The sequence below is a fragment of the Grammomys surdaster genome, unplaced genomic scaffold (assembly GCF_004785775.1).
Source record: "Grammomys surdaster isolate TR1022 unplaced genomic scaffold, NIH_TR_1.0 193, whole genome shotgun sequence".
Classification (NCBI taxonomy): domain Eukaryota; kingdom Metazoa; phylum Chordata; class Mammalia; order Rodentia; family Muridae; genus Grammomys; species Grammomys surdaster.
This window is the reverse complement of record NW_021604638.1, coordinates 512,039-536,124: the sequence shown is the minus strand read 5'-3', so window position 1 is coordinate 536,124 and position 24,086 is coordinate 512,039. Positions and strand designations below refer to the sequence as shown.

General features: G+C 51.2%; 2 protein-coding genes across 2 annotated transcripts; one reads left to right on the top strand and one right to left on the bottom strand.

Annotated features, from left to right (window-relative positions):
• The first annotated feature begins 666 nt into the window (after positions 1-666).
• On the top strand, positions 667-12,444 carry Nelfcd (negative elongation factor complex member C/D). Its single transcript, XM_028769513.1, has 15 exons — positions 667-819; positions 4,805-4,923; positions 5,177-5,286; positions 6,441-6,550; positions 7,390-7,497; positions 7,867-8,019; positions 8,188-8,318; positions 8,847-9,012; positions 9,463-9,597; positions 9,953-10,092; positions 10,781-10,895; positions 11,187-11,282; positions 11,360-11,500; positions 11,759-11,888; positions 11,973-12,444. The coding sequence occupies exons 1-15, from the start codon at positions 733-735 to the stop codon at positions 12,005-12,007; spliced, it is 1,776 nt and encodes a 591-aa protein (XP_028625346.1). The 5' UTR covers positions 667-732; the 3' UTR covers positions 12,008-12,444.
• On the bottom strand, positions 12,432-23,855 carry Ctsz (cathepsin Z). The gene is made up of 6 exons (XM_028769514.1): positions 23,566-23,855; positions 22,982-23,145; positions 18,400-18,579; positions 14,114-14,264; positions 13,618-13,783; positions 12,432-12,918 (listed from the first exon to the last, which is right to left on the bottom strand). Exons 1-6 carry the CDS (start codon positions 23,712-23,714, stop codon positions 12,808-12,810), a joined length of 921 nt encoding a protein of 306 aa, XP_028625347.1. The 5' UTR covers positions 23,715-23,855; the 3' UTR covers positions 12,432-12,807.
• Positions 23,856-24,086: the final 231 nt, after the last annotated feature.

Here is a 24,086-nt window from a genome sequence, read left to right as displayed (position 1 = left end):
TGATCCAGGCACTTGGGAGTCATTCAACAAATACTTGTCGAGTGATGGAAGGAAGGAAGGAAGGAGTAGAATAGCATCTCAACATCTCTGCAGACAATGCCTGATGACTGTGCTACATGGCTTTTTTTTTGTAGCCTCTCCTCGCTGTCTGCATCCAGAGCCCATGGTATTAACCCCAATGGTGATTTGGGGCCACCTTCCAGGAAGCTTCTCCAGTTATCTTCAACCTAGGTGTTCAATGGGTCCTCTTTTCCAGTGCCTCCTTCACTGGAAATACATTTTATATATCGCTCTGCATTGCACCGGGTACTTTTTGCCCATGGTAAAAGAAATCAGAACGTTTTTGTGAGCTCGAGACATTGTCCTCAATGGATGACTGCTCGGTTGGCCCCTGCACTGAACAGGCAAAGCTAAGCTCACTGAAGGTTCGGGGTCTTTATAGCAACTTAAAGCTAGCTTGCACTTCCGAGTGAGACCCTGCCTTAAAAAGAAAAAAAAAAGTGACTTGAAAGTTTTCTACGCAGATATAAACTGAGATTCAAGCAGTCTTGCTCTTGAGAAATCCTACAAGGTGTTCCCCCGCCCAGCTGGCCAAAGCATAGGCCACGCCCATTGTGTAACCACGCCCCGCACCAACTCCGCCTCTCTAGCCTGGCCCAAAGGTCCAGAACCACGCATGCGCTCTTCCGTTTGTGGTGTCCCGCGCAAGCGCAGTGAGGAGTCGCGGCAATTATGGCGGGTCCAGCGCCGGGTACAATTATGGGAGAAGACTACTTCGGGAACGCGTCTGAGTGGGGCGAAGAGGCGGACGGCGGCCAGGTGAGAGGGCAGTAGGCGTTCCGCTAGGAAGCCGGGTCTGTGCCCTGTCCTCGCGGCGCCTGCTCCGGCCAGACCCGGCTACGGGGGCCGGTGACCCTTGACTTCCTGACCTCCGACCCCGGCCCCTAGAGAAGCGGGTCCAGGAACTGCACTCAGGCTTCGGGCCGGTCCTGCCCCATTTAGGGACCTCAGTTTCCCATGCACTCCGATTCCCAGTGACACTAGGGGCTAACCTGTCTGCCAGGCAGGAGCCATGGTGCCTCTTGGCCCGAGGGAGCAGGACAGACTCCAAGGGAGAAGAGCACCACAGTGATACAGTGAACAAACTAACTCCAAACTCCAGCATCATCCCGGGGGAGGCAAGACACTCTCTGGTGCTGGACAAGCCACAAACTTTGTTTTCACTTTTTGGGTGATTCCATCCATCTTTAGAGTACAAGACAGGAAAGATCTTGTAGCCCCGACTGTCTAGGGTTTCGGTGAGAGATGGGGAACTGGCACCATTCAGTGTCCCAGAAACCACCAGGGTTAGGAAATCAGAAACCTATCCAGGTGTATGATTTAAGCCTCCCATGTTCTTCTGGATAGGGACCCTGAGAATGTACCTTTTCTGCAGGAAGCAAGATGACCTTTGAATGAATATAGGATGCAGTGAGGTATACCAGTGGAGTGGTCTGTGGTGCAGTGAGGGCTGTGGAGGAAAGGTGAGGGGTTTCTGGAATTGAGGGAAGTCCTCTGTGGTTGTTTGGTTGGCTGGTTGGTTGCTGGACTAGGAGCTGTCAGTCATCAGCTTCCAGGGGTCCTATAGAGCTGCTGACCAGTAGGACTTAAGACTCTGGGCGTATGTTTGTGTGCCAGAGCATCCTACATCACTTGGGAACTCAGGGGCGGATATATGGAGTCAGATTTAGCTGATTTGGATGTTGGACTAAGTGTTTTTGTGTGATATCTCATGCTAGGCTCTAGAGCAGCAGTTCTTAGCCTATGGGCCACGACCCCTCTGGGGGTCGAGTGGTTGCATATCAGGTATCCTGCATCTTTTTTTTTTTAATTTTTTTTTTTTTTTTTGTGTGTGTGTTTTTGGTTTGGTTTTTCGAGACAGGGTTTCTCTGTGTAGCCCTGGCTGTCCTGGAACTCACTCTGTAGACCAGGCTGGCCTCGAACTCAGAAATCCGCCTGCCTCTGCCTCCCAAGTGCTGGGATTAAAGGCGTGCACCACCACCCCCCAGCGGTATCCTGCATGTTTATATTACAATTCATAACAGTAGCAACTTACAGCTATGAAATAGCAACAAAAGTAACTTTATGGCTGGGGGGGGTCACCCCCACATGTAGAACTGTGTTGAAGGGTTGCAGCATTAGGAAAGTTGAGAACCACTGTTCTAGAGTTTGAACTGAATGTTAGTCATAGGTGAAGTAAGGCAGAAAGACTAAATAACCTGCCCAGGGCCATAACGAAGGAAGGAATGAAGAATCAGGATAATGTCCTTTCTGTCTGTTGCCACTTAAGTGACTCAGTCACTGAGGTGGTCCAGATGTGAGACATGTAAGGTGTGGGGGATGGTTTGGCAAGTACTGTGTTTGCTATACAAGCATTAGGTCCTGAGTTCAGAAACTGGCACCCACATAAAAAGCCCGGTACGCACGGTAGCCCTTGTCTGTAAGCCAGCACTGAGGGATCCCTGGAGCTCCCTGGCTATCCAGATGAACCTCCTCAGTGAGGGACCTTCATAAAGGGGCCCCTTCATAAAGGGGCGTGGAGAGTGACACCCAGCCTTGACCTCTGACATCTACACACAGATAATGTACACACAGGAACATATCAGGAGACCACACAGACCCAAGAAAGTATGCTGTGGATTAGCTTGGTGGTTGTCTTCCATGTTTTGCGTCTGTTGAGAGTTAGGCGTGGCCGGGCCTGGCCTAGAGTCCACCGAATTTCAGTCTTAATGACTCTGGTTTGACCTGTTGACCCCAGTGCGTTCTCTCCAATGAGAGTGATGAGCTATCAGGGTGTCAAACCTGCAACTCAGGAGTCCCGAGTGAGTGTGGTTCGGCACGTCTGTGGATGGGAATGTTATAGTGTGAAAACACTGGACCCCCTGCATGCACACACACGCTTGCTTCGTCTCTGTTCTCTGACTGTACTTGAAGGGGCGAAAGTCTAGAGGGATGGAGGATGGAGGCCTGAACTGGTCCATCTTCCCAGGTGTGGGGAGCCTACAGTGCTGTTGGGTGTGGATGATGGAAGCTCAGAGCAGTTGACTTATAGACAGGTAGATGAGTTGGCCACAGGATGGACACAGGAATGACAGGAGCTGAGACTGCACAGGTAAGCAGGGCAGAGTTACACTAGAGCTTGGGATTCTCCCCCCACTCCTGAGGGAAACAGGAAGCTAAGCAGCTAGGTCAGATTTGTGACTTAATGAGGGTAGGTAGCATCGATGTGAAAGGTGATTTCGTGGGGGTATCAGATTGAGGCGTGTGGAGGTGTTGCAGGAAGCATAAAAGAAGGAAGGAAGAGGAAAGAAGCACCAACCTGGACCCTCTATGGGAGATGGAATGTGGGGATGGGGCTTGCTGGCAGGAAGTAGGAGGGAAGTGAGAGGAGTTTAAACTGAGGATACATCCAAGGTTTCGGGGTGACAGGAGGATGGTGGGGGGAGTCCTTTATTGAAGTATAGTTTTGCGGGCTGATCTGTTTCCAGGCAAAGGCAGGATCAGTTGAACGTCCAGAGTTTGGAGTCCTGTTGGGATGTGGAGTAGAAAGAATGGTGTTTCATTCTTGAATGATGATTCAGTGCTTGAATCTGAAGTGGTCAAGACAGGCCCAGCCAGGTGAAGCTGTGGACATAGGAGCCACTTCATTGCCTGGTTTGTCAGAGAAATATTGTCGGGGTTAGGGACAGGGTAGAAGCCTAGTGATGCTGGCACGTGAGTGACTGTCAGGGTGAAGTGCCGCCTTCTGCAAGCACCCCTTACAAATGCGATGTGAGAGAATACACCCTGGTCGTCAGAATGAAGTTGGCGGACTCCGTTTGCCCCTAGCACATTGCTTTCTGAGAATCCAGACCACTTGGACAGAGTTCTTATAAAGAGCCACATTGTACGTGTTTTAGGTCATGTGGGGCTGTTTCATAGCTACTTAACCACCAGATTAGGGAAAATAGTCAAGGATAATATACACGGGAGTGGATATAATCGTGTTTGAATAAAGTTTTATTTACAAGAACAGTGGGAGAATTGAGTTTGGCTCTTTGGCTGGTTCCTGGCCTGGCTCTTATTACATCAGTCGCCTGGAGGTTGGCCTATTGCTTTGTCAACTCCTTCCTTGGAAACGCCATGTCTTGTATTTTTTAGGTTCCCAGACTCAGTGCAGTCACTGTTACAGAGCATCTGCTTGCTGTTCTGATGACAGCTTTGCAGCCAGACAGACCTGAGGTCACTCAGTCCACCATTCCATGTAGTTAGCAGGTCAGACAGCCTGGGTGGTTGGTGTCCAGCTAGAAGCCGGTCCAAGTCTAGCCAAGCATGTTGATTGGAGGGTTAGTGATTTTGACTTTCTAAGTGTAACTTGGTGTCATTTGCTGTCAGAATCACTTTGTTAGTCTTTGTTGGAGAGCATCGGGTAGCACATGTGGAGTAACAGTGGCGGCTGGCCATTCAGCTGAATGTCAGCTGTCATTCTTGGTCCTCCCATAGGCCAGCTCATAGACCACACTCCTGACTGGAGTGGAGTCGTGAATGCCTTTATTTAAAGAGGATACCGTGCGTAGTGTACATGGCTCACCACTGGGCTGGCCAGACAGCCTGCTTGGTGTGGTTCCTGACCCCTTTGAGGCTGCCACTTGTCTAGCACACATTGTGAGGTTGTTGCAGGGTCAGATGAAATTATACGTGTAACACTTTCTTTGAAAACCCTAAAGCGAGATCGCAGGGCATTTCTCTATTAAAGGGACCTCTTCGGACCCTTGCCCTTTTTCAGCATCAAGAAGATGATTCCGGAGAAGGAGAGGATGATGCTGAGGTGCAGCAGGAGTGTCTGCATAAGTTTTCCACCCGGGACTACATCATGGAGCCCTCCATCTTCAATACTTTGAAGAGGTGTGTGTGAGCAGTGTGCACACTCAGTGACATGGGGAGAGTGTGAGAACAACGTGCACACTCAGGGACTCGGGGAGAGTGTGCAAGCATGGGGAGAGTTTTGTGATATGAAGAGTGTCATCTTGGCAGGGAAGACGGCTAGAGTCCTTGGCCCATAGAAGAACCTGAAACCCCACTGCCTGTCCTGCCCACCTGCCTACCCCAGCTCCTCTGTGTCCACTCAGTGTAAAAGCCAACTTTTTCCTCTTCTCAGGTATTTTCAGGCAGGAGGGTCTCCGGAAAATGTCATCCAGCTCTTATCTGAGAACTATACGGCAGTGGCCCAGACTGTGAACTTGCTGGCTGAGTGGCTCATTCAGACAGGTGCTTGGGAGGGCGGTCCCTGTCCTGGCCACTTATCCCTCTTGTTTCTTTTTCCATTTATGAGTGTGTGTGTGTGTGTGTGTGTGTGTGTGTGTGTGTGTGTACATGGGCATGTGCATGGGTGTGTGGGTGCACAAACATATGTGTACACATGGGTGTGCATGTGCATGCATGCATACAGGGGTTTGGAGTCTTCTTGGGTTGCTTTATTACCTTACTCATTAACATGGTCTGAGTCAAACCTTGGGCTTGCTGAGATAGCTAGTCTCACTAGCCAGCTTGCTGCGGATCCCATCTTTCATGCTGAATGCTGGGATTACAAGTTGACCACTATGCCCACCTGGTATTTATACATGGGTTCTAAATATCCAAATTTTGGTCCTCATGTGTGTATGAGAAACACTTTAACCACTGAGCCATCTAGCCAGCTTCTCATCTCTTTCGGGTCCTTACCGTGCCGATAAATTAGCCTTCCAAGCAAGCATTCCTGGTTTCCAAGATTCAAAGGCAGAAGGACTGAGTTCCCCCCTTTGTGTGATCAGCTATGAGCTGTGACTCAGTTTCTGGTTTTGCAGGTAGCCTGTGAACTGATTCTCACCGAGCTGCCTCCCCAGCCATAGAATTACAGGGTTACACAGTGTGTGCTCAGTGTCTCCTCTCAAGAGGCCTGTTACAGCCAGCACTAAATGATGGATAATTTAGGACTGGCTCTGATGATGGCTTTCAGCTAATGTGATCAGAACAGAGCCTTACTGTAAATCCACTGAATTGGGTACACTGACGTCATTCAAGCACTGTCCGGAAACCAGCTGCCTCACGGCTGTCAGGGTGGCTGGATCCTAGTGTGGCTCTCGACTGCACCTGCCATCTCCACAGGGCCAGAGTGTACTTTCAGCTCCTCCCCTGGCCCCCTGTCTTCGATGAGTGGGAGTTTGAAGATGTCTCTCTTGGTAGACATCTCACGGATCCATACTGTGTTCCTTTCTTATGGGGTGTTACCACTGAACAGACCTAGAAACTATTTCCACAGGGTCCAGAGTCTTCGCTGCTGTTGCTGCTGTGGCAGCAGAGCTCATGGCACTGGTGGACTGGCCATGCTGTCTTAGGGGAGGGGAGGGGCCGATGCTTCAGGTAAAGCTTCTGTTTTCCCCCAGGTGTTGAGCCAGTGCAGGTACAGGAGACTGTGGAAAACCACTTGAAGAGTTTGCTCATCAAGCACTTTGACCCTCGGAAAGCAGATTCTATTTTCACTGAAGAAGGAGAGGTGAGGGACGCTGTCCTTGCCCAAGCATGCCACAGCCTTGGCCAGCTTCCTCTCTGCACCCTGAGGAGCGAGGTGCTTGCATGGAAGGTTCCAGGGCTGAGGCCAAGAGTGCCCATTGCCTCCCCCAACTACTGTGTGCAGGTCTGGCTTGAAGGCTGCTAGGGGGTCCTCTAAGCTGCAAGCACTGACAAACGTTAGGCACACAGGAAACCCTGGAGCAGATCTTATACAGAGTGTGAATAAATCCTGGGGGTCCGGTCTCTGGCTCAGCCCCTGGTGGAAGAAGGCAGGGTAGGAAGAAAGGTATAGGAAATGTCACAGACTGCTATGGCTTTAGGCCTTCCTTCAGGACCAGCCAGTGGTCCCAGGTGACTCTTGTCTGCTTTGGGAGCCCCATTGTGCTCAGGAGGTGGCAGGGTACAGCCACAGGACCCTGATGTGGCACAGTCTATCAGTTACACAGGGAGCCAAGAAGCACCCATCCATGAGTGCTGAACAATTTGATGGGCAGAACCACCTGTGCTCTTCCAGTTGCCTCTCTCTCCTGCCAAGGACAAAGGGCTTGGTGAGCAGGAGTTAGTTGTACATGATGTGGTTCCAGGGACATGTGCTTCCATGGGACTTTTCATGTGTCTTCCAGGAAGCATGTTCTGTACCCTCTCCAGTTAGGCACATCGTTCCAATGTTGTGAACAGGCATCCAGGAAGTCAGCCATTCAGCTAAACTTCTCCCAGAGCTGGGGCCGCCCATACATCTCTTCCGATTGGAACGGCTGCTTGTGCAGCACAGACTTGCGAGTCTAAAGTGAGGTCTTTGGCCTTGTCCTTTGTCTTTGGCAGACCCCAGCTTGGCTTGAGCAGATGATCGCACACACCACATGGAGAGATCTGTTTTATAAGCTGGCTGAGGCCCATCCTGACTGTTTGATGCTCAATTTCACTGTGAAGGTAGGGAGAGCCCAGGAGTCCAGGAAAAAGGAAGCAGCTCAGCTCTGAGGTCTTGTCCGGAGCTCACACTGGGTGTGAGGAGAGACTGCCTGTGCTTAGGGCCACACTGACTATTTCAGTGTCAGGCACAGCTGAGCTTAGATAGTGCATATGTGCTGACAGGCCTCAGGCACGCCTGGCCTGGCTGCCTTTTTTCAGACACCAAGGCCAAGGAGACCCCTGAGTCTGGGCAAGCGAGCATGAAGCATGGGAAAAGTTGGGGATCAAGAGCAGTTCTTGCTTAACTCAGTCCCTACAAATAGTTGACTGGCTCACTACTGTGAAAGATGGGGGCCCGGTACTGACCCTTGGCTTTGGGTTGTGTGGCAGCTCATCTCTGATGCGGGGTATCAGGGGGAGATCACCAGCGTGTCCACAGCCTGCCAGCAGCTGGAAGTGTTCTCCAGAGTGCTTCGAACCTCTCTAGCAACAATCTTGGATGGAGGAGAAGAAAACCTTGAGAAAAATCTCCCTGAGTTTGCAGTAAGTCCCTCTGAGTCTCAGGCTACAGGGGCCTGGCTGAGGTCAGTCTTCTGAGCATGAGACATCCTCACTCTGGAAAGACTCTCCAGGGCAGAAAGCCCCTGGCCAGAAACTCTTTTATCCACACTTAACACTGTGACCTGAACTCTGTCTTCTGCAATTTTCTAGAAGATGGTGTGTCATGGGGAGCACACGTACCTGTTTGCACAGGCCATGATGTCCGTGCTGGCCCAGGAGGAACAGGGTGGCTCTGCAGTGCGCAGGGTCGCTCAAGAAGTCCAGCGCTTTGCCCAGGAGAAGTGAGACATCTACTTGCCCTGCTCCTGCCTCCTTTTCCTCAGACTCTAGTCCTAGGTCCACAACCCAGCCTCCAGCTCCATCAATTCTAGGTCATTTTATTTACCTGTGGTGCTGAACTCAATGTAGCTAGCTACTAGTCCTTAGGCCTTGCTGGCTTGGTGGTGGCCATTTTGCTAAGGACACAATTGCTCTGGTAGGCTGGGTATGTGCACTTGTGCACACATGTGGTAGGATGAATTGACAACAAACCAGTCCAGCCTGGACCTCGTGGAGTCCAAGACGCTTCACTATCTGCTGCTGGGTCTCCCCTGCTGACATATGCTGGGTGTGTGAATCTCTCATAGAGGCTCTAGCTACATCAGGGTCCTTCGTAGCTCACTGTGGCTGTTCCCAAGGGGGTCAGTTTGTCGAAGGAATGAATAACAGAACTGTGGGAAAGCTCAGGGGTCCCACCCGCTCAGCCTTGGATGTTAAAAAGTGAAAGAAAAGAGAAGGCTGTTAGTGATAGTGTGTGGTTTTCCAACCAGAGGCCATGATGCCAGTCAGATCACGCTGGCCTTGGGCACAGCTGCCTCCTATCCCCGTGCCTGCCAAGCCCTTGGCGCCATGCTGTCCAGGGGAGCCCTGAATCCTGCAGACATCACGGTCTTGTTCAAGATGTTCACCAGCATGGACCCTCCTCCTGTGGAACTCGTAAGCTGCCTGGGCCTTAGTAAAGCCAGGTGTCTCACACCAGGTGTTGGGTGGTTTGGGGGAGCCTCCAAGTCCCCCTTATTCTCTTAAGGCCATGCATGCTGATCTTTGTTGAAGTATTTTTTATTGATGTTGTTAGCTACAAGGTCTCCCTCTCTCGCCCAGGCTGGTCTCAAACAGAGCCAGCTGCTCTGCCCTAGCCTCTCTGAGGGCTGTCGATTACAAGCATGGCCTCACGTGGCATAAGCCCTCCTCCCAACCTTTCTGGCACTACTGCAATTGAAGCCAGGGCCTGTCACATTCTAGGCAAACAGTTTACCACACAGTTACATCCAATGCCATGAACTGTCAGCTTCTATCCTTCCCCTCAGTCTTCCCCCTGTCAGACCCCTATGGTTGGGAAAGCCAGGGCCTCCCTCCCAGCCCACTCCCAAGTGTGCCTCTCCTTAGATCCGGGTGCCAGCCTTCCTGGACCTGTTCATGCAGTCGCTCTTCAAGCCAGGGGCCAAGATCAACCAGGATCACAAGCACAAGTACATCCACATCCTGGCTTATGCTGCTAGTGTGGTTGAGACCTGGAAGAAGGTACTGTCAGTGCTGAGAACCTGTGGGCGCTCAGATCGGTGGCCTCCCCAGCTGTGGTACTCTGTGGGCATTTGGGCAGCAAGAGATCTCGAGCCTACCGAGCTTCAGGAATATCTTTACCACTGTGCACGAACTAGTGAGAGCCCCGTGCCTGCAGGAGTTGTATGGCATCTCTTACACTAGGACTTCCCTGAACCACCCGGGTAGCAGCCTCTGGTTGCTTTCTGTGGGCTGTGTGACTGCAGTCTGACAGTTGAGTGCATTGTTGACTGTGGAGACATGCAAAGGGACGTGGGGAGAAAAGAGGCTGTGTTGGGGTACTTCCATCACCCCTCACCAGCCTGTGTGTTTTCAGAACAAGCGGGTTAGCATTGGCAAAGACGAGCTCAAGTCCACGTCAAAGGCTGTAGAAACTGTCCACAATCTGTGCTGCAATGAGAACAAAGGGGCCTCTGAGCTGGTAGCTGAGCTGAGCACACTTTATCAGTGCATTAGGTGAGTGTGACACTGTCATTCTCAGTGCATTAGGTGAGTGTGACTCCTTTTCCCCCATCCAGTCCCCAGAGTGCCAAGTCCTCATGTCCCCATGGTTGGAGCATGCACTCTCACACTGAGAAAGCAGGAGGGACTTGGCTTTCTCGTTCTTAAGCACACACGGGGAACTTTAAGCAGCTGCAGCAACAGGAGGGCAGAAATCTGCCCAGCAGACCTTCACAGAGTAGATTCGAGAAAGGACAACCAGAATTAGAGAAACTGGGTTCATCTGTAATCACACTGTTAAGCTAACAAGCATTGCCTGGACAACAATGACTTGTGACTAAGTATGTGTGTCCTGGGGACTTTACCCTCCTAGGCATTTGCCTCTTTCCTATTTCCTGGGGACTAAGGACGGGTTGGAAGTAGAGGTGAGCGGAGCCCAGGCTGCCCAGCACCGCGCTCCGCATGGCTGTCCCCACAGTGATTACTGTGCTGTTTCAAAGGAGCTGAGAATCAGATCCCTTCTGAGAGGAGGTCATCAAACCACTCATGCCAGGAGCCACTACCTCAGGGCAGAATGAAGGGGGTGCTACTGTGTCCCAGAGACTGCCTCTCCCCATTCCCAACTGTTGACTCCTCTTGGGCATGTTTCAGCCTCAGTTTCCCCACTCTTGTCAAGGGAAGCCTTGTACTTGTCTGCCTGTAGGTTTCCAGTGGTGGCGATGGGCGTGCTGAAGTGGGTAGACTGGACCGTGTCGGAGCCAAGGTACTTCCAGCTACAGACTGATCACACTCCGGTTCACCTGGCCTTGTTGGATGAGGTAAGCGGTGGGGAGGACCACTTTTGAGATACATAGTGATCTGAGTCTGGGACCTTTGCGCGGGGTGGTTTGTATCCTACCAGCTTTTCCTTTTAAGGACCTAGTTTCACTTGACTGTAGATGTGTTTTTATCAAGTGTTAGGGGAAGGAAGGCCTGGAAGCTGACAAGTGGTGTCCCCATCAGCAGTAAGCCACTTTGGGTGGATGTGACAATTCTTGATATTCCCGTGTTCTGCTAGTAAGCCCAGAGAGCAGGCGACACCTCAGTGATGCTCTTCTGGGTGTCCACAGATCAGCACCTGCCACCAGCTCCTGCACCCCCAGGTACTGCAGCTGCTTGTCAAGCTTTTTGAGACAGAGCACTCCCAGCTGGACGTGATGGAGCAGGTGAGCTGCACCCCAGAGTTTCTCCATGCTGGGAGAGTTGCAACTCTGACCTGCTCCTGGTCCCCGTTCTTCCACAGCTCGAGTTGAAAAAGACCCTGCTGGACAGGATGGTACACCTGCTGAGCCGTGGCTATGTCCTTCCTGTGGTCAGTTACATCCGCAAATGTCTGGAGAAGCTGGACACCGACATCTCACTCATCCGCTACTTTGTCACTGAGGTCAGCAGTGACTGCACTGTGGGGTCACAGGTCACTCTCGTTTAGCCCAGCCCTTACGGCAGGATGGTGTTTGTGCAATTACCAACTCTGAGATCCACGTTTTTGGTAATTGTGTATATCTCAGCTGTGTCCTCTGTCTGGAGGCTGGGGTATCTCTGGGAGAGCCCTGGGGCGGGGAGGCCTCTCACATCTCCCTGCCTGTTATGGAGTGCTGTGCCCTGCACAGCAGGAACAGTGACCCTGAGGTCTCCCCACTAGGTGCTGGACGTCATTGCCCCTCCATACACATCAGACTTTGTACAACTTTTCCTCCCCATCTTGGAAAACGACAGCATCGCGGGCACCATCAAAACAGAGGGCGAGCACGACCCCGTGACGGAGTTCATTGGTAAGGCTGTGAAGCACCCTCTGCCATGATGGCCCGACTTGCTCCTCACCTGTTGTAACGCAGTGCCCATGTGTTTGTGTACAGCTCACTGCAAGTCGAACTTCATCGTGGTGAACTGAGAGCATCTCTAACTGAGGCCGAACCGTCCACGCCCAGCTCGGGAGGACCAGAGGCTGGCTCAGAGAGCTGCTCCGTGAAGAGGCTCACCCAGCCTCCTGGAAGCAGGGGCTGCTGGGAAGGATTGGGCAGCTTTTCTCAAAGGTAGCTGCTGTGGTCAACAGCCCCTCCATATTGCAGTGTAGCTCTGTGCTACATGTCACGTACCAGTTAGGTGTGTGCCACCTCTAGAGAGGAACCCAGTGGGCCTCTGGGAAGTGGGAATCTGGCAGCTGGGACACTTCCATGAAGGGTTTATATGTAAGTTTCCTCCCAGTGACCCAGATGGTCGGTTATTTTGTTGTTTAAATTTCCAAGAGTAATATTGGGCTGTGTGTGTGTGTCCTTCCTTATATTCTGTTCTCATGTAAATAAAGTACACAAGCGTGGTAAAGCCAGATATTTTACTCATCTCTTAAGCAGTCTGGACTTGTTCCCCCCTCCCATGGATTCCAGGGTAACACCAGGGCTGGTGATAACTTAAGCTGTCTAGACCATAGCTATCTTCTCCGGGTGGCTAAAGGCAAGCACAGTAGAGGAGGAAGCGGGCCTGGAGGGCTGGGTAGTAGAGGGAGCAGGCCTGGAGGGCTCAGTGGAGGGCCCCAGTGCAGTTGTGGTTCATCCTGTACCGTCTCCTCTTGGGATGCGGTCCACACTCTGGTCCTCATGTCCACAAGCACTGTTTCTAGCTGTCTGGACATGCCCAGTGTTGTTTATCACCCTCCCTGCCATGGTTCACAGCGTTGCTTCCAGAGACATCTCCCTAAACAATGGGGTCCCCAAATGTGCAGGCCTCCTCGATGGCGAGGTTGTAGCTGGAACCTGTCCCTCCCTTATAGGTGCTGGTCACGATCCTCATCCAGCCTCTCTCGCCCTGTAAGGAGCAAGAACTCAGCGTTAGTGCCTCAGGACATGACCTCTCTGTTCGGTAGACCCAGGCCTTGCCCTTGGCCACCATCCTTAGCCTAGCCTTATAGGACCTGAGGGTCCAGACAGGCTTCCTCTGCCCCACATAAGCAGTAAAGCTCTGTGAGACGGTCTCTCAGTTAATGTTTAACAGGAGGGTGCTCTGCAGGCAGCTAAATAATGCAGGAAAATGTGACTGTCTCCCTGTTAATACCCGACTTGTGGCCGTTCAGTAAACATGGCTGACATTTTCTCATCCCCCTTTCGGCCTATTTCAGGATATTCTTGTGTCTGAAACAATTAACAGTTAGTACTGTGTCCAAAAGAGCCAGAGTCAGCACTTTTCCTCCCCTGGACTTTTGGCCCAGCACAAAAGTATTCTTGAAAAACATGGCAGGAGCAAGGATGAGCTGGTTCTCAAGGGAGTGGACGACTCAACCCCAGCCTTGCCTGTCTCTCAGAGGGCTGGGGCTTGGGGAGGAGCCACTGGCACCTCAGGGGCTTCGAACACCCAGAGATGCCCAGGACAACAGCAGTCCTGCCAACCCTGAGGTCAGACCCCAGAAGTTGCTTGTGTCCTGGTGACATAGCTGCAGCCAGCCCCCTCCATGGAGCCAAGGAGGGGTGTGGACTCCGGTCTAACCTTAAGAACGGGAAACTATCTTACCCAGGGTTCGCCCCATGAATTGCGGACAATCCAATACTCGATGCCATCGTTGCTGACACCCCAGCCGGCTACAGAGACGATGTGGTTGATAACGGCCTGGGCCTGGTGCTCAGAGTAGATGCCTCCAGTGTAGTTAGACATCCTCTCTGTTGCCATTATCCCGCAGCTGTGAAAAGCCGTCAGTTATCAGTGCAAGTGGCACACCGATGGGGCTTGTTGTGTGTCTTGGGCTACAGTAGTCTGAATCCTGCCTCAGTGGTCCTACCAGTATCCAGATTGACCACAGTGAGGGGTGTCTAACTTACATAGAAGTTCCCTGGGGCAGAGTGGCTAATAACTCCAATTTGCTTCTGAGAAAGCCAACATCTTTACAGGCAGAGGAGACTATGTGGTGCTCAAGCTAGGGAGTCACACTGGCTAGGTAGGAAGGGCGAACAAGGTACACAGACCTAGTCGTGGCTTCGCCGACTGCTCCCTGAGGAGACCACTCCTTTACCTGATGGGACCATTGGCGTAGATCTCGGCCATCATCTTCTCCCTCCCGGACAGGGAGCCGTAGTCACCCACTCTCCAGAGGGTATAATTCTGGATGGTGTGGCACTCTTTGAATTCAGTGCAGGTCCCGCACTGGTTAAACTTGTCACAGTCTAGAACACAAGAAGTCAGCACGACAGCATCTCCTGGTTAACCCTCTAACGAAGCCCGCCCCCTCCTCTCCACTCTTCTAATTTAGCCTGCCATTCATTAGCTGATGGCGGAAGGCTCTCAGGTGCTGGTTAATTACTGCTTCTCTCAGCAGCAAAGGAGAGAGCCCCTCCTCCACCCCCCAGGCCTTGGCAGAACAAAAGAACAAGCGGATTAGTCCATAGCAGGGCCCTCTACAGTTGCCCTTCTCTTCCCCTTTAAAGGCCAGGAGGCTCACAGCATGTTGGAATTGAAAAATGAGTGCAATCAGATTATTACAATTAACCAGGTGATTGCACTGCGGGCTAGTGACTAAACAGGCCGATTTAAAGACTTGCATCCCCCTCTTCCTTGGCTTGAGAAGTGTCAGAATTTGGTTTACAGGAACAGCCAAAGCAACCCTGAGGATTAAGAGCATTCATTGCTGGGGATGGCACAATGTCTGGCCTCAACTTACCCTACAGAGCTATAGTGATCAAAACTGGTGCTGACACAGTAACAGAGACAGATGGACAGAACTGTTGGCCAGACATGACACCACTATGCCCCTTAATTCATGACAAAGGAGGCAAAAAACGTACATCAGGGAAAAAACGCATAACAAAAACAAAAAATATTAACGGGTGGTGGTGGCGCATGCCTTTAATCCCAGCACTTGGGAGGCAGAGGCAGGCGGATTTCTGAGTTCGAGGCCAGCCTGGTCTACAGAGTGAGTTCCAGGACAGCCAGGGCTATACAGAGAAACCCTGTCTCAAAAAACAAAACAAACAAACAAACAAACAGGAAAAAACCCAGTCAATCAACAGTGTGGAAAACTGAGATAGGCACCTAAGAAAAATAAAGTTAGATTTGTACCTTTTATCCTGTATAAAAATCAATTCAAATGGGATCAAAGACCTCAACTTAAAACTCAAAACACAAACTTCTGGACAAAAATATAAAATCCCCCTTAAGATACACAGGTAGGCTGGGACTTTGTGTTAGAACATCAGTGCACAAGTAATAGCTCCAAATTTAACAGATGAGACCACTTAAAAATAAATGTTTCTATACAGCAAAGGAAACACTGGGCAGAGCGCAGGGCCCACAAACTAGGAAAAAATCTTTACCAGCTACATTTCAAGCACCCAGAATTTACTAAGCACTTCAAACATCAAATAGCAAGGAAGTAAGCCTGCCAATCAACAAATGGCCACATGCATCGAATAAGCAGTTTTCAAAAGAAGAAACACAAATAGCCAAAAGTAGGTCTGGAAATGGTGGCAGACATCTTTCATCTCGTACTTGGGAGACAGAGGTAGGAGAATCTCTGTGAGTTTGAGGCTTGGATTACATAGCTAGTTCCAGGAGAGCCAAGGCTACATAGTGAGACCCTGCCTCAAGAAGAAAAAAAAAAGTTCAATATCCCTAGTCATGGGGCCATCAAGGAAATGCAAATTGAAACTACTTTGAGAAACAACCTCATCCTTGTCACAATGACTGTCATCAAGAAATCTGACTGCAAATGTTGGAGAGGATGTTTTGGAGAAAAGAAGCCCTTATTCATTGCTGGTGGGGATGCAAATTAATACAGCCTTTATGGAAATCAGTTTGGAGATTCCTCAAGAAATTAAAAATAAAACTACTATATGACCCAGCTGGTCCACCCCTGGGCACATACCCTGACCCCATGCCCTCCCAGGAAGTTCTTTGCATGTCCAGGTGTACTGCTGCTTTATTCACTGCAGCAAAGAATGGAGTGAAACTTAGCTGTCTATCAACAGGAGAATGGATAACAAAGACCTGGTACCTACACAACTGGATACTGTGCAGAAGAAAAATGAAAACATAAAATCTGCAGAAATAATGAATAGACTTAGCATGTATAAAACTAAGCAAAGTGACCCAAACCCAGAAAACCCTGTCCACCTTTATATGGAGAGCCTATCCCATAACATATACATGTAAGAAAACAAATGTACATGTGTATACAGTGTAACATTTGGAGAGAACAAGAAAAGATAATAAAAAAGGGCAAAATGCTCACTAGTGACATCACATAGTAGGATATTTTGTGTAAGGCCTTTGTTCTCTCAAGGAGGAATCACACATTCTTAATACAGAATGCACCCCTAATGGGCAGTGGTGTGAGGGGGGGGGGGGGGGGGCGACATTGCCTCACTGTGGGATCTGAATTATCAATTATGTTTTATATTGCAGGACATAGCTCTTCTAAAAATTACTAAACTTGTATTTGTTAAACAAAAATGATAGCTGTCCAAATAACAGAATGTGAAGTTAGCTAAAAGTACGTTAGGAGCAATCCTAATTTTGGAATTTCTCAGAATTCCTGGGAATTCTAAGATAAAATAGTGATTTATTGTACCCAAATCTCAAAGTGTAACATGCTAGGAATCTGGAGATGTTCAGAAACCTGCTTTTTACATTGTATGTTATAATTCTACAATGTATCACTGTAGCTGAATAAAGGTGCTTTGTTTAAAAAAAAAAAAAAAAAGAAGGAAGAAAGAATTAGGTTTACAGGCTGGGGAAATCAATCAGGCAGTAAAGTGCTGTTGCAAGGCTCAAGTTCAGATCCCTAGCACCCACAGAAAGTAAGCATGATGCCACCTGTCTGTCGCCCCAGCCCTAGGTGGTGACGTCTAGTGAGTCTGAAGTCTGCTTGCCAGCCAGGCTAGCAAAATGGATGCACTCCAGGCACAGAGTGAGAACAGGGTGGAAAGAGACTGAGGAAGACACCGAGGCTGACCTCTGTGTTGTAACTATCCATCTGTCCAGATCCTTCCCTGGGTCAGTAAACTCCTTGAGGATTACATCATCAACTTAATCAGTCCCTCAGACACCAGTGTGAGTTTCACCAGGAACACAGTGGCTCTGGGAAGAGGAGACTGATCAGCGGTTCTGATGACCCTAACCCCCGGTGAGGGTCAAAAGGACCTAGCCTCAGCTGGATGACACCAGTTTAGGAATGCAGGAAAAGGGATAAGGCCCCTGAGACATTACACAAAGCAGTCCATTGCCTTCCCTCCACCCTTCGCCAGTCCCCCTGGTGGGGTCTCTGGTTCCTGCTGGGCTTACCCATCCAGAACAAAGGACACACCCAATTAGACCATTAGACCAGAGAATTCTTTCTCTGTAAGTAGGGCCCATGAGGTAGGCAGGAGGCACCAGCCAGAGGGTGTTGTAGAGTGACCAAATGCCCTCTACGTATCTTCTGAGTCCCTCAGAGCATCCTGCTCTAGCCGTGAGGGAGGGCTAAGGATCAGAGTTTAAAGTCACTAAGGATGGTTTTGGTCTGGGAGGTTATTTCCTTTGGTTTCCAAGGTAATCAGCCCAAATGAAATGTGTTGTCCACGGGGTTCTGGGGCAGGCTGCCCTGCCCATTAATGATCTGCTGAGGACTGCCGGGGCAGGAACCGAGTAGGTACTACATCTCAGCTGGACTGGATAACTGGTAGTGACATCACCTGCTCTGTGCTCCAGATTCTGAGAATAGGGTGCTCCCACCAGCTGCCTGCCGATTCCGCCCCTTATAAAAGGCCCATAAAACCATCCAAATGCCAAGTGTGACACTCACATGCCACATCCAATCACGAGGTGCTCTGCTTCATGTTCGTTTATTTGTTTTTGTTTATTTTTTGAGACAGGGTTTCTCTGTGTAGCCCTGGCTGTCCTGGAACTCACTCTGTAGACCAGGCTCGCCTTGAACTCAGAAATCTGCCTGCCTCTGCCTCCTGAGTGCTGGGATTAAAGGCATGCACCACCACCACCCTGCTTGTTTGTTTATTTTTAAGACTTGAGATTAACCCTAGGGCCTCACGTATGGTAGGCCAGCACTCTACCTCTGAGCTAAATTCCCCAGTCTGGACTTGTTTTCCTGGTATCTCTCCATGCTGAACTCAACAAGGACCATCAGGGAAGCCTTCAGCCAGCACCAGAAACCATCTAGTTCTTCTTGGGGGCTGCAGTCTCCACCTCAACACTCTGCAGCATCCCAGCCACGTAGTGTGACAGATACAGGGTAGATGCGGGCTCTCAGACACTCTCCCTTGGAATGAGATAGGTGTACTGCAATGTGGGAACATAGGCAGAGCCTACCTTGGTCCTTGGCCTGGTAGTTGTTGCAGGTCTCATCAGGGATGCCATGCTTATGGGCATACTCCCACACCGGAAGGTCATTGCCCCCCTCGCAAGAGCCAGCATTGCCACAGTCAATGACATTCTGTACTGACAGCAGGGTAGAGGGCCACGCACCCTTTCTCTTGATGTTGATGCGATCTATAAGGGAAAGCACTCTGGTCAGCACCCAAGCTCCCCTAGCACCAAGATCCCCCAGCAAATGCCCCAGGGTCCTTCTAGCTGTGGAGGCCTCGGCTAAGCTGTGGCTTCAGAGACCTCTTCTCTGGGGTTCCTTGGGCACCGTGAGGTCTGCATGTCTGTCTGCAAGTGTCATCAGGCGGGGTCGTATCTAGAGGTCCCATGAACTTGAAAGGCATTACTACAGGATGACAGCGAAACCACTTGTGTGAGGAAGCTAGAGACCAGACACCATACAGAGAAGGCTAGGGTGAGCATCTCCAGGGACAAGGGTAGCCTAGGGGAGCCAGATGATTCTCAGAGGGGCCAGACACCAGGACTCAGTGCTCACGTGCCGGGCCCACACACCAAGAGACAGCTAGGCTCATCACAACACCCACCAGGGGATGGCTAACCTGCATCCTGAGAAGCCATCTTGCTCTTCTCTCTCAAGGTCTGCACACAATACAAAGCAGCCATGCACCTCAAGCCCTTTCTCCTATAGCCTCACCCACTCCTCCCCTACAGCAAACACTTACCTTTGTTTTCCCTCCACTGTATGACCCTCAGCTCTGAGCCATCTCCCATACCCTCTCACTCTGTCCCTGCTCCATAAGGCTGCCGTCTAACCAGCCCAGAAACTTCTATAACCACTCCTCACATGCCCTACTAACCCTCCATCACTTCAGAGGGCTTGTCACTGAACAACACAGAAGCAGACCTCGTCTTGACACCGCTTAGACCTGTTTCTGTGCCTAGAATGTCTTTCTGTGGCAATGGTCATCAGGCTCCCAGCTGCCCAAGGCAGATGGACCCTCCCTCCTGTCTCCTTCCCCCAGCCTGGTTCCTTCTAGCCTTTTCTCTCCGCATCCCCAACAAGAGCTCACCTCTCAGTTGAGGGGACATCTTCAAACACAGACCTCTTTCCCAGAGTCCAATGGCTCCATGCCTTCCCTCTCAGCACTGGGAGAGAGGGATCCACCATCGCCTGCATGTCTCTCTTTGGCCTTTCAAGTTACTCTTGTCAGGATCCCAATCTCTACACCTCCCATCCATCCAAATCCCTTCTCCATCCTCATCCGACAGCCTCTTGCAGAGAATGGTGAGCAGAAGGGCCGCCCCAGCCTTCTGGAAGTGCCTGGGATGTCTCTTCTGCACTAGGCCCCAGCAGCGTGTTTCTCAAGACTTGCTGAGAACCCTTTCCTCTTCTCAGGTCTCTCCCTCTGGTAACCTCAGCTAAGACCTGCTGTCTGGATAACCTCACGCCTGGCATCTTCTAGATCTGACTTTACATCTAGTTTCAACCTGACCGACCAACTGGCTCCAGAACTCACAGGCATCTTGAGATGGCCCGTCTGCACAAACATACTCGGCTGCAGCCCCATTAAGATGTTTCCATTCACACCTTCTGCACGCTGAGCAGGACACACAGTAGGAGTGAACTCTGCTTTGTGGGGCTTGTGCCATGGCACTGGAGGCAAGGCAGCAGGCAACCAGGACTACACTGCAAGCAGATGTTGTGGGGACCATTGGGGGCTGAATTATCACGTGCAAAGGGCAGCCTGGGAGATGTTTGTCCGAGGTATTTGAATGAGAATGGCCCCCAGAGTCTTACGTATTGGAACTGTTTGGTCTCTAGTTGGTGGACTGCTTGGGGAAGAATTAGGAGGTGTGGCCTTGTTGGAAGGAGGTGTGTCACTGGGGTTGGGCTTTGAGGTTTAAAAAGCCCACACCTCTCTACCTCATGGCCACAAATCAGATTTAAGTCCTCAGCTACCATTCCAGCACCATGGGTGCTGCCATGCTTCCCACCATGATGGCTGTAGGCAAGGGCCCAATTACATGCTGTCTTTTCTAAGTTGCCTTGGTCATGGTGTCTCACGGCAGCAACAGAACAATAACCAAGATGCCATCCAAGGAGAGAAGTGAGAGGACGTTAGGAGAGAGCAGCTTACATATGAAGGTGACTATCCCTCACCTACTGACGTGAGGACAAGAAGGAGGTGAGGACAAGGAGGAGGAGCCAGACTGTGTAGGCTCTAGACGTCAGAGAAGAAGCTGACTTTGGTCTTAGAGGAATCCTGAGATGGTATCAAATAAAGAAATAGGAAGGGACTCAGGTTTAGCAGGCATATTGTAGGAATCTCTTGTCTGAGACCAGACAGGAGCCAGGGTATTGGGAAAGACACCATGTCGTCCCATCTTTAGGGACTAATGGAACACCTAAAGGACCCTGTGACCAGTTTGCAGGAGGAACATAAGGTGAATCGGGTGATCTCTAAGCTTTTGCCTGAGTGTCCTCAGGGGCAGGATGGGCTTGGTGAGTAAGACAGTAAGATGACCTAATTGTCTGAGGCTGAAGGCCAGAGGGTAGCAGCAGACGGACAGGAAAGTTAGGAAAAGGTCACAGCTGGGAACACAGAACTCAGAAGTCTGGGGACTAGTGAAGCAAAGGACCTAAAACGGAGGCAGAGCCTGGTGTGGTACAGAGAGGGGACCTCTTCACCTCAGCGTTACGATGCTAGGAAGCCTGGGTAGCCTGACTTGTGAGTCTCAAAATACCAATATGGGGCAACTCGGAAGTGAGGCTGGTGAGGGCTCAAGGACAGGGAAGAGCAAGTGGGCGGGGGAAAAGGGCTGGCTCCAGATAACCAAACAGGGGCCAGCAACCAGGCAGTGAGAGATGGGTGGGGCCAAGGGTCTCTTGGTCACCTACGGGAAGTGACTGATCAAGGACTGGCTGCTAGGATGCTTAACCACTTCAACCATTGGCAGATGCAATAAAACTCTTCATTAAAGAATCCACACGCCCCTTAACTCAGAGACGAGGGAAGGCAAACTGGTCCCCCGCTCTATTCCTAGTATATGGTCAGGGCCCCGTGGAAGTCCCCTCTGATGTCTGCTCATCGAAAGAGGAAGCAAGGCCTTGCCTGCTACTGATGAAGATGTCAGAGACTTAAGAAGAAAGAATGAAGCAGCCATTTTCTCCAAGGTCACTGTCTTCTAGCAACGGGGAAGATACAACCTCTTAGGACCTCAGGCCCACCAAAGAGGCCCAAAGGCCTTCAGCCATCTCTCCTGATCCTGAAATGTTCTGCACCCTCCTCATGTACCTCGCTCCACAGACCAAGGGATCTTTCCCACTCCCCCCACACTCACCCCACCCTGTGCTCTGCTGAGAAGGGCTTTTCACTTCCCCAACACCAGTGCGGCCACACCATTCCTAAGTGCTCTGGACTTTGCTCTAATCCTCTGCCATGGCTGCCCACCCCCTACCCCCTGCCTGCCTGAAAACACGTCTTGTCAGCTTTCTTTCTTCCTTTCCTTTCCTCTTTCTTTCTTTCTTTCTTTCTTTCTTTCTTTCTTTCTTTCTTTCTTTCTTTCTTCCTCTTTCTGAAAGGTCAGCAGTATGCCCCAGCCCTCAGAGGTGACTCTTCAAGGGGCCACAGCTATACCTCCACCTGGCTAGTTCTGGGGTACAGACTGCCCTCAGGCAGGAACCCCTCACCCTAAAAAGAGAGTCCAGGCTGACGGGCTGAACTGCAGCTGCCATTCACCTCAAAATGCAGTGTCTTCCAACCTGAAAGAGACTTCTCGGGCTGGGAACTGAGAACCAACTGACAAGCATGGCCTACAGGTCCTACAGGCACGAGCACTGCCATCTCACTAATGAAATATCATTTTACTAATCTTCAACCCAGTCTCCACCTATAGCAGGCCTGGCCAAAAAGATACCCAAGGAGGAGAGGACACTGTCTGAATCCCACTCCCAGCAGGAGACTCCCTTCCACATTGGTTTCCAGGAACCACCTGGAAACTAAGCTGAATCTCCCCTACTACCGGTAGACTGGCACTCCCTGGATCCTGCTTCCTCTTCCAAGGAGGGGCACAGCAGCCCTCTGGATGATGTGGACCTCAGCAGGCCTCTCTCTTCCTACTGAGCCTTCGTCTACTTGCTCCTTCGGCAGTCAGGCTAAGGTTTGAAGAAGAGAGCATGGGGGCCATTTCAAACTGGGGAATGTGTTTACCCCAAACGCCAACTGCTACTGAGAAGCAGTTTCACTTCCTTGCCCCACAAACTAACTGTGAGCTCAGTGATTTTGCAACACTGGTTCCATGGATCTCAATGGCTGAAGTCACAAGCTCTGAGGAAGGGAAGGTTCCTGGGAGCCACTTGTCACCAGATTCCAGTTCAAGCCTGTCCTACAGAAGCCCTAGTAGGCCCACAGGAGAGAAGTTCAGAAAATAACACAGCCACCTCACTCTGGCTGAGGGGAAAACCAAGCCTAAACCCTGGTACAGGGTCTCTGGCCACTGTAGCCCTGGGCTATGGCTATCAAGGCTCGCCTAGATGTAAAGTGGATGGTGAAGTGCGGCCACCCACCTGCCATGGCACTGGTGCTGCCGTGGGCCCAGCAGGAACCACAGTACTGTGGGATGTGCTGGTTCCTGGTGACGCTGGCATAGTTGACACCATCCACATTTCTCCAGTCCCAATTCTTGGGGAGATCCGCTGGGGACAGGTATTCATGCGGCCGAGGATAGGTCCTGGGAAGAGGTCATGGCAGTGGCACCCAATCCTGGAATACATGGGGCCTCCACTTCCGCAACCAGGGCCCCAGATCCAGTCATTCCTCCTGTGGCCCTCTTCCCTTTCCCAAAATGTGGAAGTTTCAGAGCTTGACCCAGAAGAGACACCAACAGAACTCAGGGCTATTGGAAGCTGACTGTGACAGATCATCTCTGAAATACCCTAGTGCTCACCAACAAAGGCAAGAGAGGTGAGAACTGCCCAAACCAGCAAACCCCAAAGCTCTCCGGATGTGAAAAGGATGGTATGAGATTTGTGTTTCCCAGGCCTAATATGAGGCAGGGTGACCCACGGAGGGGCAAGGTCCCACGTGTCAGGAGCACGCGTCTGGCCTAGAAGTTGGCCCTTTTCCTCCCTAGGTACAGCCCCGCGCCCACCTGCGCCCCAGCAGAGCCAGCTGCTCCTTGCGAATGGGATGGTAGCAGGTCTGGCCCGAGCGGAAGTAGAGGCTGGCCCGTGCCGCACCCGCCAGCAGCAACATCAGCAGCACCAGCCGCAGCTGCTGCACCAACCCGGACGACGCCATGCTCCTGCTCCCGGCCAACTCGGATCCTGGATCACGCGCAGCACCTTCGACCTCTTGACCCGACCCGCAGGCCCACGCACTCGGGACGCCCCGCCCGGTCCTTTAGGAGGTGCCCAAGTTGGACACACCCCGAGGGCGGGGCCTTCCCCCGCTGCTCCTGCCCCCGTCCCGCCCCGCCTGGCAGCCCCCAGGAAATAATCTGCTTCCCTAGGGATCAGCTGGATCAGCAAAACCTGGGGTCACACAACCAGACCCCAGACCTGACAGTGCTACCAGCCATTGTGAGAACACGGACTGACAGCACAACCTAAGTTTACTATCCAGAGACCCCGGCATCCTGAAGCAGGCTTCCATGGTCCACTTAGCCCAGAT

What these genes read in the sequence shown, in the direction of transcription:
- Ctsz (XM_028769514.1), bottom strand. Translation starts at nt 23,714, where the DNA reads ATGGCGTCGTCCGGGTTGGTGCAGCAGCTGCGGCTGGTGCTGCTGATG. An exon ending in CTGGCTCTGCTGGGGCGCAG is followed by an intron (nt 23,146 to 23,565) that starts GTGGGCGCGGGG and finishes ACCTCTTCCCAG; the next exon opens with GACCTATCCTCGGCCGCATG. An exon ending in ATTCATGGGGCGAACCCTGG is followed by an intron (nt 12,919 to 13,617) that starts GTAAGATAGTTT and finishes TGCTCCTTACAG; the next exon opens with GGCGAGAGAGGCTGGATGAG.
- Nelfcd (XM_028769513.1), top strand. Translation starts at nt 733, where the DNA reads ATGGCGGGTCCAGCGCCGGGTACAATTATGGGAGAAGACTACTTCGGG. An exon ending in ATCTTCAATACTTTGAAGAG is followed by an intron (nt 4,924 to 5,176) that starts GTGTGTGTGAGC and finishes TCCTCTTCTCAG; the next exon opens with GTATTTTCAGGCAGGAGGGT. An exon ending in AAAATCTCCCTGAGTTTGCA is followed by an intron (nt 8,020 to 8,187) that starts GTAAGTCCCTCT and finishes GCAATTTTCTAG; the next exon opens with AAGATGGTGTGTCATGGGGA.